This window comes from Myxocyprinus asiaticus, chromosome 18, assembly GCF_019703515.2.
Source record: "Myxocyprinus asiaticus isolate MX2 ecotype Aquarium Trade chromosome 18, UBuf_Myxa_2, whole genome shotgun sequence".
Classification (NCBI taxonomy): Eukaryota; Metazoa; Chordata; class Actinopteri; order Cypriniformes; family Catostomidae; genus Myxocyprinus; species Myxocyprinus asiaticus.
This window is the reverse complement of record NC_059361.1, coordinates 47,292,501-47,308,977: the sequence shown is the minus strand read 5'-3', so window position 1 is coordinate 47,308,977 and position 16,477 is coordinate 47,292,501. Positions and strand designations below refer to the sequence as shown.

At 36.8% G+C, this 16,477-nt stretch overlaps 1 protein-coding gene across 1 annotated transcript in view; it reads right to left on the bottom strand.

Moving 5' to 3' along the window:
* Positions 1 to 1,249: 1,249 nt before the first annotated feature.
* The window catches only part of LOC127456166 (programmed cell death protein 5-like), a 15,451-nt gene continuing 223 nt past the window's right edge, over positions 1,250 to 16,477 (bottom strand). Inside the window, exons 2-6 of the mRNA XM_051724515.1 lie at positions 4,832 to 4,875; positions 2,218 to 2,279; positions 1,947 to 2,038; positions 1,801 to 1,872; positions 1,250 to 1,687 (exon numbers count right to left, since the gene is read on the bottom strand). Coding sequence (XP_051580475.1) covers positions 1,640 to 1,687; positions 1,801 to 1,872; positions 1,947 to 2,038; positions 2,218 to 2,279; positions 4,832 to 4,875 — 318 coding nt within the window. The 3' untranslated portion in view covers positions 1,250 to 1,639. The remainder of the gene's footprint in view (positions 1,688 to 1,800; positions 1,873 to 1,946; positions 2,039 to 2,217; positions 2,280 to 4,831; positions 4,876 to 16,477) is intronic.

Below are 16,477 nucleotides of genomic sequence, written 5' to 3'. Positions count from 1 at the left end.
GGTGCTATATAAAAGTAAAAATAAAAAAATAAAAATATTGCAATCTTTTTTTATATCAAGAACATATTTCTTGCCTATCACCCAGACCTATTACGGACTGCCTACTTTACTTTGCTCTTCTGCAAAAGGTGTCTGAAACATCAACATTTAGATGACGGAAAATAACATTTATTTCCCAGGCAGGTCTTTGGTCTCTAGTATATTTTGAATGTTCATTTGTAGCCCTCCCATTTTAATGATTTATGTGATGTTATTTATAGTATACCAATTTGCTAATAAAAAGATAAGTAACATGGAGTCTATTTTGTTATTTAGCTTTTTATTGGCAAATTGGTATACTATAAATAACATCACATAAATCATGTGATGTTTTATGTGTTATCATTTACATGCAACACATAATTATTATGCATCAGTAGAAAGACACCGTATCTGAGCTGAAGCGGTAGGTAGCATCATTGCACTTCCACTGGCTACCGTCTCTGCTGTGAATGGAAAACACCTGTACTCAAAAGAAGAAGCAAGATTGCAAGCAAAGTTTGCTGACCACCACCTACCATGTTAAACCTCCCTAAAGGCCTTTTCACATCAAACACAACGTGATAATGAGAGGCAAAGCACCCTTTCCCATAGAAAGCGAATGTTCGTCATTAGCACATTCAAGCCATTACAAAAGGTAGCGCTAATCGACAAGCAATTTCACTGGTACGGTAGGTGCTCAATGCACTTTTGAGCTGGTCCTCCCTCCACCCATCACCGGGTAGGAAGAAATAACCATTTGACAAGTTCACAAAACAAACAAGAAAAGCAAATGATTCTCTAGCAACCAGATCGAAAAAATTATTATCGGGGCAAAGAAATAAAAAAAAAGCTTCGCTTTGTTGCCACGCAATTTGGCGCTAATGCTCACTCCAGGTGAGAATAGCTTGTTAGCACTCTATTGTTTCGATTTAAAATGTTGATCACAATGAGAAATCGTGCCGAACATTCACATTTGGTGTGCAAAGGCCTTAGAGTGATTTTAAAATGAGAAATTGGAATATGCTGTATTCCTGAAAAGCCTTCAAAGAATGTTCTTGTCGTTTTTCTCTCATTTTTTGCACACTTAAACATACTTTATCCTAAGAACTTTCTTAATTAAATGTTCATGAATCCAAAAAACTGATGCATTAACTAAGGTATACTTAGTATACTAAATAGTCATTAGATGAGACATGTCATGTGACATAGCAAGAATATCATCCTAAAATGTAGTTTAAGGCTTTTTATTATGTAAACACTTGCACATACACATTTCCTCAAAAAAAGAGATATGAGGCCCAGTTATATCTATTGCAATACAGGAGATCAGAAAAGTCCACCGCATTCTCAAAAAACTCAAACTGTAGTTGCGTTGAGTGGTTTTGAAGCAAAGAAACAAAAACAGAATGAGCTAAAGTGAAAGATGAAAGAACATAAACCGTATTGAAATGAAGAGTTCCTGTAACGCCACGGATCAGGGGTCCTTGGCCAAAAGAGACTGTGTTTTGGGCAGGACTATTGGTGGTTCAGTCATGATAGTGCTCTGGTCAGATGTCAAATTACCAGATAAACCTGCCTGCAAGTACAGAAAGCCCACGGGACTGTTGACACCCCCATATCAGTCATCATCGTCTTCATCAGAGTCCATCACCCGCCGCCGGTTAAACTGACAACAAAACATTCATTCACTGCACGCTTACTGCATGTGTACTTGCATAAATTGAGTTTAGAAATGAGTAAAGCTTTCATTTTGAATTTTTATTTTCTTGAAATGCTTACCTTTACTGTGGTCTTCTTGTCTGTTTGTTGACTGACTTTTTCAAGGATTTCTATCAAACCAGCCTCTGTAATCTGGACATACAACAAAATACATAAAACACATTCAGAAACACATTACGAATGATGCTGCTTCAGTAAATTCTTACCTTTCCTCCAAGCTGTCCAAAGCGAGCCATCTGTATCAGGTAATTCTCCACAGCTTTTGCTTTATCTGGCTTTACAAGAGCCAAATTACTCACTAGAGTAAAGAAGAATCATAAATACTGCAGTGTTTAACAAAATATTGCCTGATTACCAAGTCACTGCTGACAAGAATGAAAATACATTGAAAAGGAAAGTTGATACATCATAATTATAAACACGTGATTTAATTAAAAAATAAGTGATTTCTTGTCAAAGGTTTGTTAATGAACTTACACCTGGCACGGGCGGACTGATCCAACACTTGAGCCAATATAGAATTCCTCATCTCTGCCTCTCTGTGAACAATCACAATGACAATACATTTCAAACATAGCCGCAAGTGGCAATTATCGGGCTCCAAGCACGTATGGACAGATGACCAAAATGATCAAATTTGACAGAATAGATCCTGTGGATACTTTGGACACGGCGGTTTTGGTGTCAACTGTTTTGGTGTCAGCTTTCAACTGCTTTAATCACAGCTGCATAATTAGGATTTTCTTAAGTTATTAGCGACCCTGCCAAACTGAAAAATGTATGACATTTTGCATGAGACTTGTCCATAGGGCTTTTCACGCTTAAAATCTTTAACCCATGGGTCATTCTAAACCCCGGGTAAACAGAATCCTGGGTTATCCTGTTTCTTGTTTCACACTGTTCATACTTTACCCTGGGTTAATAATTAATCCTGGGTATTCATGTTACGATGTTTCACACTGGAAATAAGTAAACTCAGAGTTAACCTTCTTATTTGCATATTTGCTGTGTCAATAACAATGATTGGACAAATACAGCTTGTGACGGACACGCAACCTGTCAGTTGAGCTACTCTTCTGTGGAAAGGTTGCCAAGCAAATCAGCTCAGTTTGTCTTTAGTCTTCTGAAATATGCCACGAAAACACTGAATATTGTCTTTTCATCACACCAGTTATCGCGTTTGCCATCACTGTTCGATACTTACCGGTTTCCCTCAGACGGAAAACGTAAAGGGGAAATGAGGTAAGCACTGTGAGGCATTATATGATTGGTTCTGAAACATTCTAACACGCATTGTTTCACATCGTATACCTTTGGCACCGCAATGCAGGGTTATCCCTGCATATGCAGTACTACCCCTGCTCCAGAGCACGGTTTCATAACCCTGTGTAAAAAGCGGTTACACGTTTCAAAATTACAAGTGTAAAACATTGGTTCACCTGGGGTTAAAAGTGGGGTTTTAAAAGATGTTAACCCGGGGTTAAGAGCAGTGTGAAAAGCCCTAAGTTATACTAAGATTTGTTACGTTTGAATATTGAGCTCACAAGATACAGATTAATTAGTCATAATGGCTCACATCCAAAAGCATATTGGCTTATATCTTCTGAATGACTAAAGGGATCAAAATTCTTTTGATAACTTTTTGTTAGGATGGTCTGTAGATGACGTATACCAAATTTAGTGTGAATCTGACAAACGGCCTAGGATGAGTTCAGAAGTTTTTTTTTCACACAAAAAAATAAAGTGATAGAAAAGTTCTCTTGCGGGAATTAAAATCTGCGAGTCCATATTATTTTGGGGCACTGAAGGATTCAGTGATTCAAAACTGTATTCAAGCCTTTACAGTTCTAGTGTTATTAGCAAAAACATGAATTAGCTTCTTATTAGGGATGGGCATTTTGGTCATTTTGTCTTCTCGAGTACTCTGACTAATTACTCATCGAGTACTCAAGGGGCAAAGACATGTACTTAATTGCATATATAATAATATGTCTGACAAACGTCTTTGGCTGCTGCATTGCGTCTTTTTGTTCCAGTGTATCGTCTATTCATTATTATAGGCTGTTATAAAATAATCTGTTACAAAATGTACAAAAGATTGCATAATCAAAATATAATGCATCATATTTTGTCATTATGTGAAGAGTTGCAGCCCAAGTCTGTTCTTCCTTCAGGTACCATAGTTAACCTATTTTCAGATCACGGTTGGCTTAACCGGAGATGCCATAACCATCGTGTTTTTAATATGCATATTAAGTTGAAGTTAAGTTTTGAAGACGCTGCATTCTGTTGTGTTTGAAACACTCGCCTGCTGTGTAAGCGTTGCTTCAGAGCGGTGAGTCCATTGTCACACACCTGGTGTGTGTGTGTTTGTGTGTGTGTGTGTGTGTGTGTGTGTGTGTGTGTGTGTTTGTGTGCGTGTCCCCAAGTGTTCGCTCCTGTGGGAAAAGCCGTGATGCTCCGTATTGTTGATACTGTGTTGATTCATGAAGCGTTCCACTCAACTCGAAGACTCGGAATTTCCACCATTCAACTGAGGAAAGTGTAACGTAATCAATCTCAAAATTAAAAATAAGCTCCCTCATTGAAACAATTGTGTTTCAGATAATTGTCACTGAATTTCAAATTAAGTGAAAAGTCACATCATGCATGATCACCATCGATCATCGTTTTCATGATCGATCATTGCTTCCACGTCTGAGTACCCGAGTACTCGAGTACTCGTGCCCATCCCTACTTATTATAGTGGCACCTTGTGGCCGATTCTCAAAAAAAATTATAAACAGCTTTGTCTAGAAACCCTGCTTGTGTATAATAAGTTTTAAGACAATCGGCGCTTGGACCCCTAACGAGCATGGCAGCTTAAAGTAACCAAACTTCTGTCAGAAATACAATGATTTGGCAATATAAAAAGTAGTTTCAAATTAATTCAAGAGACTGCATTTCCAACAATGGGTAAAATACATAAAAGTACTCTAAAATAATAATAAAACAACTGTTTCAAAACCATTAACATAAGATTTACTTTCATCTTCAACAGAAAAAACAAAACAAAACAAGTTTAATATGTGATTGCGGAGACTGACTCTACCTCTGTTTGGCCTCCTGCTGTCCTTGCTGCTCACTGGAAGGGTCCTAAAAGAGGGGATAAAATATCATTTTACAACCATTTAAATTCATTTTAATAAATCATTTCCATCCTATTCAAATAAGAGGTTTTAATTTAAATTGAAGAATCCAAATCATGGTACAATTAATACAATTCTGTTTCCTGTGTGAGTGCAGTACTGTTGCACATTAGATATATTGTGTAGAGCAGAACAAAGATAAAGCATGGTTTCTGATAGACAACAACAAAAGACTTCTTCCCATAACACAATCTATAACTTCTTAATAAGAACAACCATTATACAACAGTTAGTTACGGTCCTTGAATCTGATTGGACAAGAGGTAGTGGTGTAAAAATGTATCGATACATTGTGGTGCATTGATCTGTCAAAGAAATATCGATGCATCGATTATTGAATTTAAGAATCGATTATCATTACTATATTAATACCTTATGTGACCTTCTCATGCGAGATTGAAGGGAAAGCAAGCCAACTATGAAATAAAGTTTATGCTGCTGAGTTCACCCCGCAAACCTACATGATAAAATGAATGAATGGATGCTGCCGAGTTCGGCTTACTGTGTTTTTCAAAACTGTTTGCATCCTTTTGACCAAAGTTCATTGTTGTTGCCTTCTTCCCCAAATCACACTACTAATAGATAGTTGAATGTACACTCTTAGAAAAAAAAAGGTTCTTTAGGGTTCTATATAGACCCTTAGGCCCTTTCCCACCTACAGTCCTATACTTTTCCTTTAGTAACTTTCTAGGTGAGAACTCGTACGAGGAACGGGACACCCGAAGAGACTTTTCCCCTGTTGCATTCGCATTCATAGTTACCACTGTAGTGACGTCATCAAGTACCGACCAGTTTTCTTGGAATGTGCGATTCAATATCAACAACACGGAAATCAACAACACCGACAGAGGACGCCAGGATTGGAGTTACACTTTTGTTAGGGCTGTTTTACACAAACTTTGGCTTTGGTTTAAATAACGGCATTTTTGATGAATGGAACTCTAAAGGAAACTGGTCTCTGAACAGTTTAAAAAGCAACTTATTTCATCCTACCTCCTTATACAGTCTCCTGAAGGCAGCATTTTCCAGTTTTCGGACACAGTCTGTGTCTTCAGGTTACAGTTTTAGACTGGGCACGAGAGCTGTGTGTGCAGAGCTCTGTGATGCTGCAGCCAGTGTGAGAGATGAGATGAGCGGTCAGACGCAGCACACACTGAATTTAGTGGACGACATGTTCAAAATGCACTATAAACCTATTTATCAACACAATATTTTACAATAAAGGCTTTTATGACTCAACATTAAATACTGTACTGAAATACTCATTTACTTAAAGACGTCTTGATGCATGTTAACCACACAGTAACAGGCACGCAATACTTCCCTCATGTAAACTAGATGTCATGACGGTTTAGTGTATAACAGAGTTAAAATACCCACTCGATAAACAGCTGATTATTTATATCCAACATCCAAGTAAAAATTGTATGTAGTAATTCAGAAATCACTTTATTTTCTGTATAGTCACACATTACATACAGTACAGATGCGATGAAAACTCAAAACGTGCCTCCCAATAAAGTCAATCTCACACACACACACACACGTGTGAAATGGGTGATCCTCTTTGTATACTTTGTTGATTATGTTATTGCTGTTAAGGGAACTGTAAAATTAGTGCAATCCTCTGAGTAGCAGGCTAGCAGCTAAAAGTTTGTTTACAAATGGCAGCTGCGGACTCCTCTCCTTTCTCAAAGCTATTTGTGTGTCATAGGTTTTTGACCAATCACAGGCTGCAGCACCTCCCACAGTTCCTATACACCCCAAAAGTACCTACTCTAGAGTAGGAGCTAAAAATCCCCCTAAAACGGCTCAGAGGAACTATAGTTCCTCAGGTGCAAAAGTGATGAAAAATACTAGTCCCGGGGAAAAGTACCATAAACGGGCTTTAGTACTGCCAGTGGCAAAGGGCCTTCTTTACATAGCTTCAAAGAACCCTTTTTTGCCAGAAAGGTTCCATTTACAAAGACTTACCAAAAAGGAACCCTTTTTGCACAAAAGGGTTCTTAAGGCTGACAAATGCTTAATGTCAGTATGTATATGTATAATTCACATTATTAAATGTTTTATTTATAAATAGTTTGGGCTCATACACTACATTAATCTTGCATTTGCATTTCATACCGCAGAAAAATAAAACTCTTACAATTTACTTCTTCAGCTTTGGGTTTAATTAGAAAAGCATAAATTACAATTCTCTTTAAGTGGAAACGTTTATCTCAGTATCAACATACAGTCTACGGGACAGTCTATTCATGACAACAGATTAAATCATTTGTGTTTATCATTAACAGCAAATAACTTGAGCGTGCAGTGCTGGTTACTTTTTGTCCTATCGACATAGCACTAAGGTGCATTTAAGCTGCCCGCTAGCAGATGCGCAACTTGCGCAAGTGATCAAAACACACGAGCATCCTATTTCAAATTTCAACTGTCACGGAAAGTCGGCTGAGCTGAAAGTCTGAGAGGGCGATATAACCCTGGTAAGAGAAATAAATTAATTTGTTGATAAACTTTGTTACTTTTATTTATTTTGACCTAACTCCTTGTAATTTATGACTTACACATTTATTTTAATTAAGTATAAATGTCGACAAAACTGTTTCGTCCAGGTCAGCGATATTCTCCGCCAGGAAGTAAGTAATTTCACACTTGAATCACTAAAATCTCTTTAGTAATCCTAGTGACAGGTTATGTTCTAATTTACTTCTCTTTCCACCTAGAAATCATGCGGGAAAACGAAACAAGTTTCCAGCAGCACATCACAGCCAAACATTAAATGAAGCACATTGCACTGTCTGAAGAGAATGTCAAATGTCTAATGTCAGAAAAAGTGATGGAAATGTTTCAATTTCTCTACTTGTATTTGGTGTTTGTAGTTTTATTGTAATTTACAAAAATATAATAGTTATGTATTTTTTTATTGAAGATGCCATAATAATTTACCATAGGTTTTAGCAAAGATCTTCACCTAACTCAGAGCACTTCTGAAGTTCTGGCCATCAACATCATCATAGCCATGACATGTGGAAGTCAAAAGGGGACATTTAACTTCAAAACAATGTCATAAAAGGTATATCATTTCCCATTATTTCTCATTATTTTGTATAGCATCAAGGTTTTTTATGATATTAAAATGATCGCTTTCTGTTTGCTCTGGAGTGCAGCAATACTTATTTCTTCACACAGATAAAACACAACACTCCTCCTCTTCTTCATGTAAGTTTTAAGATGTAATTCTGAGAGATACCCTGTTTCATGTTTCTATTATAGGGATCAGCACATCCATCCTCAACCTAATCTTTCATATGGTGTCCAGACCCCTCAGTGCAGAGAGTCGACATCAAACTGATGACATGGGGATGGCTGAGGTGAAGTGAAGTTTAATTTGTTGTATCCAAAAGACCTCACTCAGTGTGTCAGACCAGTGGCAATAAAATGATTCTGTATCTGCCCCAGGGCTAAAATAGTTTAACAGATTTTCATAGGTCATTTGTGTTTATTTATTTATTTACTTTTCACTTAGTTTTGTACTTATTTTTTAATCTTACTTATGGTTATAAATTTAATTTATGGTTAATGTTAAATGATATATATTACTACTTTTAGACTTTTAGCTTATTATTACAAACATGTGGCTTTATTAAGTCAATTGTTATTACTACTGCATTATGAATTTTGTTATTTATTGCTTGTGTTGTTGTAAACAAACTATTAAATATGCTTTACTAAATAATACTTAAATGTGTTTTATATGGTTATTTCACTTTCTGATATAGTATCTATACAAACTATTTAATTCACGTTTACATGAAACGTTCTTCTGGTAATAAAACAAAAACAAAATTTAAAATAAACAAAAACCAGAGGGCCTGGGTAGCTCAGCGAGTATTGACAATGACTATCACACCTGGAGTCACGAGTTTGAATCCAGGGCGTGCTGAGTGACTCCAGCCAGGTCTACTAAGCAACTAAATTGGCCCGGTTGCTAGGGAAGGGTAGAGTCACATTGGGTAACCTCCTCGTGGTCGCGATTAGTGGTTCTCGCTCTCAATAGGGTGTGTGGTAAGTTGTGCGTGGATTGCGGAGAATAGTGTGAGCCTCCACATGCTGTGAGTCTCCGCAGTGTCATGCACAACGAGCCACGTGATAAGATGGGTGGATTGACGGTCTCAGACGAGGAGGCAACTGAGACTTCCGCCACCCGAATTGAGGTAACCGCACCACCACTAGGACCTACTAAGTAGTGGGAATTGGGCATTCCAAATTGGGAGAAAAGGGGATACCAAAAACCAAATGTTATGATTCCATGTTGGGAACCCCTAAAATGTTCTACACAGAACATTTTTGGAGTTCCAAATATGAAGTGATCAATAGAACCCTTTTGGGTTCTATATGGAAACTTTTTTTCTAAGAGTGTAGGCCTATAGCGATTATTAAATAATCATCTGACCTTGGTTAATTGAGATAACCGCTATTATCGTGCACTTCAAATTCCAATCACATTTTAATGCCCAAATAAGGGAATTCTAAGTATATATAAAATGCCATGACAACAGTGCGTTTGTGTGTCATTCAGCTGAACTCCGAGCATCACTGAGCCACACCGCGGATGTCAACCAGATCAGCTCCTGTCCAGAAGAGTGCATGAAGCGCTTCAAGCATTCTGATACGTGTGCCGTTAGCAGAGGCTCACGCCAAACTCCCGCAAAAATATAAATGAACAAATATAAACACTGAGAGTGAACACAAAGAGCTCTGGTTTCATTTAAAAAATCGTGTAATGGCAAATGTTCCTGGTCATAACGAGTTCTCAGTGTTAATGACACGCAGTGAAACAGAGACGACGACGCACACTTACTCTATTTTTGTGGAGTGATAAAATTATGAAACAAATCTCAAAGGTTCGAGAAAAGGGCTTGTGGGTTTAATCAAACAGCATTAAAATAAAGTGAAGAATTTAGGACAGAAATGCTTTACAATTGCTTAATATAATATTATATAGTATTATATAATATAAATACTAAAAAGAAATATTTTGTATTATTTTTGAATAAAAAAAAAAAGAATTTTTAATGAGTTCCAAAAACAACAGTGTAAATGTAAATTGACCAAAACTAAAGTTGACCAAAAAGAGACACTTTAATATTTAGAAATATTTAGATATTTAAAAAAATATATTTTTGTCATTCATAGTTTTAAAGCCTTAAAAGAAAATCATACCTCACTATTTTTTTTATTTGATTTATTTGAATTTAAATAGTACAAATAAATTCTTAATATGTATGAAGCACACAAGCACCTTAAGAAATATGACAATTTATATGACAATCTTGAAAGCCCTAAGAGAGACAATTAATCATCATAGCCTTCAAACAGACAATTGTCATAATCACAATTATTTGTTTAACAATTAATCGTCAGCCAAATTTCATAATCATGACAGCCCTAGTTGAATGTGTTTGTGGCATTCCAAACTAATGTGTAAGATCAGTGTAGACGTGTAAGATCAGCTAGATTTGTGAATTTTCATTCATCCCTGTGACATTAAAGATTTGAGCCAGCACACACAAAAGACCATCTTGTGTGTGCTATGAGACAGTTGAGCTGATGTTGACATTGTCTTATCAGTAAGTGTGCAAATTTCTTTGAAGTCATCCGGAATGGTCCCTCACTCCATGATCACTCGGATTACTACTACACAATCCAACTTTTTCACAGGCAGCAAAATTACCCATGTTCTTCCAATGCGGATGCAGCAGACTTCCGCTTCGCAACTTATTCCCATTAACAAGCGCTATAATATCACTAATAACAGTCGAAAACGAGTGAACAGTCTGTATTTACTTAACGTAAATCCCTTTCTCACTATTGTCTGCGTATGAGAGAATCCATGTATATGATGCGCTAGATTTCACTGCGTTTCTTGTTGTGCACTTCGATATGAAAACAGCCAAATCGCGGACATTTTGGGAATCTAGAAATCCGACTGGATGCTTTTAAGGTTCGAAACAGAGGAAACATCCGTGAAGAGAGGACGTATGGTCATAATAGGTTCAATTTAAAAATCTGCAGATTTGAGGCACCTACCTTTGCATTATTTCTGCATTAACAAGTGCCGCCTTCTCACACACTCTGCCGAGAACAACTCGGTCTCTCCCTCATTCACATACACTCACAGCACGACATGAGATATGAACTTCATAAAGATGATTAACAAAAAGGCTTGGTTTAAATGTTTTTCATCTTTGTTATCTTCCAAAATGACTGATCGTATTTGGAATTATCTGTCAATGTTTAAAAAAAAAAAAAGGCAAGTGATGGAGAAATAGTTTAATGCAACCTCTGCTTATTACATCTGGTTTGACTCTGAATGTTTCAGCATTGGCAGCTTTGGGGGGCTTATCGTTGTGGTATTCATTTTACAGTAGTTTTTAAGCCACCTGTAGTTGTTATAACACCCTATAACAGCATATATTCATCCAGACCCTTTGCCACTCGCAGTCACCAGTAACGTTAGTCTAGCTGATAACAACAACTAAGCAGAAGTGTGGAGCATCAGAGAGGAAGTCTCTCACCGTAATAGCGCTGCCCATGGAGAAGTCAGGAATAAGGTGGATAACAAAAAAATAGAGTTTAACAGCTTCAGCATTACTGCCGATCACAGCTGAGAGTCACAACAGACAGAGAAATCAAACACGCTCAGGGTGCCTACATGAGACAAGTTTCCGTGTTGGGAGAAGACGTAAACTTTCAAATACAAAACTAAGAGTTCTTTAAGAAATACAGTGCATCCGGAAAGTATCCACAGCGCTTCACTTTTTCCACATTTTGTTATGTTACAGCCTTATTCCAAAATTTATTACATTCATTATTTTCCTCAAAATTCTACAAAAAATACCCCATAATCACAATGTGAAAGAAGTTTGTTTGAAATCTTTGCAAATTTATTAAAAATAAAAAACTGGAAAAAAAAATAAATAAAAAAAAAATAAAAAAAAAATCACATGTACATAAGTATTCACAGCCTTTGCTCAATACATTGTTGAAGCACCTTTGGCACCAATTACAGCCTCAAGTCTTTTTGAGTATGATGCTACAAGCTTGGCACACCTATTTTTAGGCAGTTTCTCCCATTCTTCTTTGCAGGACCTCTCAAGCTCCATCAGGTTGGATGGGGAGCGTCAGTGCACAGCCATTTTCAGATCTCTCCAGAGATGTTCAATCGGGTTCAAGTCTGGGCTCTGGCTGGGCCACTCAAGGACATTCACAGAGTTGTCCCGTAGCCACTCCTTTGTTATCTTGGCTGTGTGCTTAGGGTCATTGTGCTGTTGGAATATAAACCTTCGCCCCAGTCCAGAGCGCTCTGGAGCAGGTTTTCATCAAGGATGTCTCTGTACATTGCTGCATTCATCTTTCCCTCAATCCTGACTAGTCTCCCAGTTCCTGCCGCTGAAAAACATCCCCACAGCATGATGCTGCCACCACCATGCTTCACTGTAGGGATGGTATTGGCCAGGTGATGAGCAGTGCCTGGTTTCCTCCAGACATGACGCTTGCCATTCAGGTCAAAGAGTTCAATCTTTGTTTCTCATGGTCTGAGAGTCCTTCAGGTGCCTTTTGGCAAACTCCAGGCGGGCTGTCATGTGCCTTTTACTGAGGAGTGGCTTCCGTCTGGCCACTCTACCATACAGGCCTGATTGGTGGAGTGCTGCAGAGATGGTTGTTCTTCTGGAAGTTTCTCCTCTCTCCACAGAGAAATGCTGGAGCTCAGTCAGAGTGACCATTGGGTTCTTGGTCACCTCCCTGACTAAGGCCCTTCTCCCCCGATCGCTCAGTTTGGCCAGGCAGCCAGCTCTAGGAAGAGTCCTGGTGGTTCCAAACTTCTTCCATTTACGGATGATGGAGGCCACTGTGCTCATTGGGACCTTCAATGCTGCAGAAATTTTTCTGTACCCTTCCCCAGATCTGTGCCTCGATACAATCCTGTCTCGGAGGTCTACAGACAATTCCTTGGACTTCTTGGCTAGGTTTGTGCTCTGACATGCACCGTTAACTGTGGGACCTTATATAGACAGGTGTGTGCCTTTCCAAATCATGTCCAATCAACTGAATTTACCACATGTGGACTCCAATCAAGTTGTAGAAACATCTCAAGGATGATCAGTGGAAACAGGATGCACCTGAGCTCAATTTTGAGTGTCATGGCAAAGGCTGTGAATACTTATGTACATGTGATTTTTCGTTTTTTTATTTTTAATAAATTTGCAAAGATTTCAAACAAACTTCTTTCACGTTGTCATTATGGGGTATTGTTTGTAGAAGTTTGAGGAAAATAATGAATTTAATACATTTTGGAATAAGGCTGTAACATAACAAAATGTGGAAAAAGTGAAGCGCTGTGAATACTTTCCGGATGCACTGTACACAAGAATGAAAACTGGCATCCTACATGTTTCCTCTCAGACAAAATAACACTTGAAAGTGAGAGAAATACTCGTAGGATAACCACCACACTACAGCTGAGGAATAGAGTTAAACTGTCAGCTGAACAGCTGTCAGTTCTTATTTTTTTCACTTGTTCATTGAACTGTGGTATGAAAGCAGTATCACACTCGTAATCATGCTGTATTATCCATCGATCAGCATGGCTGTGATTAGGCTACCTACGGCTAATATCTGGACATACAGCATTCTTTCTTGTGTGACATTGCTTTAGCAGCACAATGATTTTGGAGTCATGTAGAAAATATTTAGCATAATAAAATAAATGCCTTTTTATCCCTTTTTCCTTTGTCACATGAAACATAAGATCTATTCACTGTAAAAAAAAAAAAAAAACAAAACGTAATTTTAACGGTAAAAGACTGTAAAAATGCTGCATTAAAAAACTTTAATTGGTAAACTGATAGTTCCCTTAAAAAGAAAAAAGGGTAAAAAATTATATTTAAAAAGACAATACATGTAATTTTACAGTAAAATTTTTTATTTTCTGTATAATTAACAGTAAAAATTTATTATGTTTAACAAGAGAATACATGTAAATTACGGTAAAAAAACAATAATCAGGCGTTCCCAGAATTCCCTGCATTACCCATCACATTTCATTATATTTTATGGGAATAGTGTTTCTTCTTATTTTTAATATCGGTTATTTACATTGGGGTGTTCTGTGTTATATTTGATGTAGTTTAATTAATGTTTATTACATTATTTTAATTTCACATGTGTTACCCTGATGGTGTTTAGTGTTTGTGTGAGTGACACTGAGTCTCTACATGTTTACTGGTCATTGCTCTTGGAAATGCCACTACTGATGAACTTCATGTCATCATGTGCCTATCTGTAAATACTACAGTGATTAACAATACATTATAAAGTGAAAAGCAGATTTTTAGTTTCAGGTTAATATATCAAGTTTATTTTTTAATAATATAAACGATCGTAATGCACCGTAAAATATACAAACATCAAATTTACAACCTGTAAAGCCTGAAACGTGGTTACCGTATTTTTTACGGTGAACTTCTGGCAACCAGAACCACAGCGGCCAGTTTTTTACCATAAATTTAACAGGATTTTTTACACAGTGTTCTTAATGTTAATGAGGTATTTAATAATGATTGTTTTTCTGCAATAACCCCCGTCTGCAGCATACGGATGTACAGAAAGAAAAAAGCATAGCACAAAATCAAGCCAAACTAAAGAAAAATCAATGATCTTTGGTATCAGTATTACTCTATGCACATTTTCACTACATCAATTTACAAACTAAAGCATGAATTGAATGTCTGACTATTACTGTGATATCTTGAGAAAAGAAAATGTTGTACCCCACGTTTCACACTAAATGTAACTGTGACAGGTAATGAATTGCTCCAGAGTATTATTTATTAAAGTATATTCCATAAAAGAATATTCTGGGTTAAATACAAGTTAAGCTTGATCAACAGCATTTGTGGCATAATGTCATTTACTACAAAAAAAATAATAATTATAATAAAAAAATATATAATAATTATTATAACAATAATAATAAATATGAAAATCTGACTTTTTATTATATGTGTATATATATATATATATATATATATACATACATACATACATATATACACACACACACACACACACACACATACACAGTACTGTGCAAAAGTTAGGCACTTAAGATGATTCACAAAAGCATTTGTCTTAAGATGATTATTTATATCTTCAGCTTTAGTGTGCCAATAGGATAAATACAGACTCCCAAACATTACTTTTGCAAATTATTAGAATAGAAGAACAGGGAGCCCTGCAACATGTGTCATGGCCCCCACAAAACCCCCTACTGAACATCGAGTCAGTCTGAGATTACATAAAGAGACAGAAGCAATTGAGATAGTCTAAACAGATAGAAGAACTGTGGTGAATTCTCCAAGAAGCTTGGAACATCCTATCTGCCAACAACCAAGAAAAACTGTGTCCAGGTGTACCTAGGAGAATTGGTGCTGTTTTAAAGGCAAAGGTGGCCACACCAAATATTGATTTAGTTTTTGTATGTTTACTGGACTTTGTATGATGTTAATTGATAAAATAAAACTATTTATGGCATTATTTTGAAGACATCCTCACTATGCAACATTTTTCACAAGTGCCTAAAAATGTGCACAGTTCTGTGTGTGTGTATATATATAAGAAAAAATCTGTGTTACAGTGAGACATTTACAATGGAAGTCAATGGGGTGAATCGTAAATGTTAGAATACTGTTTCAAAAGTATAGACACAAGACACAATGTGTGTGTTAATGATTTTAGTGTGATGAAATTACTTACTAACCTTTTCCTTTTAAAGTTATATCCAAGTTTACAACTTCATTGCCATTACGATGTAGCGCCGTAAACCCTAAAACTTTACAGCTCAAATAATAAACATGTTTAACAGAAGAATTAATGTAAGTGTTTTTATAAAATAAGCTTCACATTTGTCTTTAATCCCTCTAAAAATGGACCCCATTGACTTCCATTGTAAGTGCCTCACTGGATCCTCAATCAATATTATGCCATAAATGTTGTTGACTGAGCTTAACTTGTATTGAACTCGGAATATTCCTTAAAAATGTAATTAAAGGTGCAGAAAAAGCAGTTGTTGATTTTTAGGGGTAATATTTCAGGGGGTGGGGCTGGCACTAAATATAACTGCTAACTAAAGTCAAGTCCACAAATAATATAACACTTAAATCATGAAAATAAGTGCCTAGAAGTGAATGTGTGCGTTATGAAGCTCTGTGGCCCATCAACGTCCATTTATAGAAAATAAAATATGATGTTATTACACCATTCAACATTCAATTAGCTGTATGGCTAAAATGTGTTGATGGCTCAATAGTTAAACAGACCAGCATGTGGATGAGACGCATGTTCAGACGGGTTTCACAGCAGTTACAGACACCATGGATGCGCTTATATTTCATTGATATCGCATGGCTTGATATTTGCTGATGAATATATATGGCTAGAAATATAAAGAGAGCGATTCTTCTGATTGATTCTGACTCTGTTTCTCT